We start from the raw sequence: 2367 nt of genomic DNA, 5'->3' as shown, positions 1-2367 counted from the left end.
AAATTTTAGAATTTTGTTTTTTAAACCTCTGATTTCAATGTCCATTGATTGAATCATTTTATATCATTTGCAAATTAAATTAGCTTTATATTATAAAAAATAATTGTTCAGTAGTACCAAATACCAAACCCTCTCACCTTGAAAATGAAACCGTCCTCTCCAATCAATTTCTTCATTATCTCAAAAGGGAAGTAACTAGAGCTCAATTAAATCTCATACAAATGGGTATAAAGTATACTTATTTTATAAAGGAACAACATCTCATTAAACAATATAAAAGAATAAAAAAAAAATGATCCATCCACTTGTGACGTGACCTCAATAAGTCTTAATATCTCTCAACGACGACCACACTATACGGAGGTGGAGCTTCATACTCATTTGAATCAGCTTGACTCGAAGGAGAAGGTCCATACCATAGCGCATATTCAGGTGGTGCTGGAGGAGGAGGAATATTCCTCTGTAAAAGGTTATCCATTAACGTAGGAAATTCAAGCTCGTTTTTGTACAGATGAATGGTGAATGCCGAATAAATCTTCAAAACTGTAACACGACGTGAAGTAAATTGAAACCAATTTTGAATTAGAAAAGATGCTCATCGTGATTATTTAGTACCTATAATCGATCATTAAGAAAATTGAGTAAACTTACCGACAGAGCCAAAGCGATAAAAGCATTCGATGAGGATCGTGAAGACGATTCTTGTTTTTATACTGAATTCGGATTCCGACGCTGACGACTGATGGGAAATATTTTTCTTCAAATGAGCAAGATCTTCCACTTTCATCCTAAACTCGGATCCTGCGAGGTAAATTACCGCGGTGCAAATGATTAAACACGAGTTGCAGATCAAAGTGACGATTGCCCAATCCGCCATACTAGATTTTTTCTGTAAATAATTCGAAAAAATTATCGAGTGTGGGTAAGTTATTTCTTTAAGAAAAATTATTATAATAATTGAGGTAGGTAAGTACCTACCTTATTCACTGAGAAGATAGTGATGAGTAATGTGATCGTTTCAAATGACGTCAGAATAATACCAATTGTGTACATTCCTGTGCAAAAAAAAAAGAAGTAGGTATAATTAGACCTGTGCACTTATATGGTGAATACTCGAATGTAAAATACTTAGAGAATTATTTAATGTTACTGGGTAACTTACTCAAATTATACTCATTTTCTGTGTCGTGGTAATCATACCAGACTGATTTGAAATACAACATATTCACAGCCTGGTAAAAAAAAGAAGGATAAAAGGTCATTTTTAAAAAATATATGATCTTGTCGATTTGTAGTATTGCATCATAAAAACAATGTAGGTGTATCTACCTATCAATTTTTGAGAAAGAAGTATTAAAACTATAGGTATAAAACTTACTACATTAATATAGAGTAAGATGAGTGTAGCAGAATGAAGAGAATTCCCCCAAAAAATGATCCTCATCTTGAACGAATGCACTGGGAACACTTTCAAAGATTTTTTCTCGAAAATCAATACAAACAGTAGGTAATAAAAATACGCGAACGAAAGCGATAAAACTGAAACTATGTAAATTTAGCACACTTTAACAGCACCGCGATGTATGAAAACTTGGATGGATTTGATTACCGAGAGACGATGAGTGAAAAGTACATAGCTATTAGTTTCCCACACATGTGGATATTTGATAACGAAGCAGAAGAAAAAATGCTGATCATAGGTTCAAGAACGGATGCGCGAGTCGCTTTAATTATTTAATAAACCGATTCAAACAGTTACCGTATAATGTTTATCATCGAAATATACTTAGGTGTACTGATTAAGTTGGAAATACATAATATTGTAAAGATTATCCAATTTTATCTCATATTTTGTAGTAGGTAGGTAGCTAATGACGAACATGTGGTTTATAAGGAATCTCTTTTTCTGTTGCGAATAATCACGTGTCTGTTCAAAGGTGCCAGTAGTAATTTTAGATAAAACGGTGCGTTTCAATTTGAAATTCAGTCGAAGTACTGTAAACTAAGGCGCCAATTACGTTACGTGTGCTTGGAGTGCATCACATGTCAATATTATGATCGACGTTGCTCAAGTTTTTTCAATGAAAATTTTAGGAAGTTCAAAGTTTACAACCTACGTTATAGTCTCAATTGAATGAAAACGAAACGTCTACCTACCTACGCAATTTAAAGTTGGGTTTTTAAAGTGGAAGATGATGTGATATTGCATCAGAAAAAACTTTCGATGGTTTTGCTCCAAGTGGGGAATTTTTTGGTCAAATGGTACCTACGAAATTTAGCATGCCAAAAGAAAGTAGGTACACCCAGAACAAATGTCTTCAAAATTTTTTCAAAACTTTTTAATCTTTGAAATCGATTTTGAAATGT

The 2367-nt window shown here is 33.2% G+C and overlaps 1 protein-coding gene across 1 annotated transcript; it reads right to left on the bottom strand.

Moving 5' to 3' along the window:
- Nucleotides 1–220: 220 nt before the first annotated feature.
- Nucleotides 221–1755, bottom strand: LOC135834625 (uncharacterized). The gene is made up of 5 exons (XM_065348563.1): nt 1379–1755; nt 1163–1232; nt 979–1055; nt 652–889; nt 221–543 (listed from the first exon to the last, which is right to left on the bottom strand). Exons 1-5 carry the CDS (start codon nt 1442–1444, stop codon nt 329–331), a joined length of 666 nt encoding a protein of 221 aa, XP_065204635.1. The 5' UTR covers nt 1445–1755; the 3' UTR covers nt 221–328.
- Nucleotides 1756–2367: the final 612 nt, after the last annotated feature.

This window comes from Planococcus citri, chromosome 2 (genome assembly GCF_950023065.1).
Source record: "Planococcus citri chromosome 2, ihPlaCitr1.1, whole genome shotgun sequence".
NCBI lineage: Eukaryota > Metazoa > Arthropoda > Insecta > Hemiptera > Pseudococcidae > Planococcus > Planococcus citri.
The sequence above is the reverse complement of the archived record's forward strand: the minus strand, read 5'-3'. Positions and strand labels throughout refer to the sequence as shown.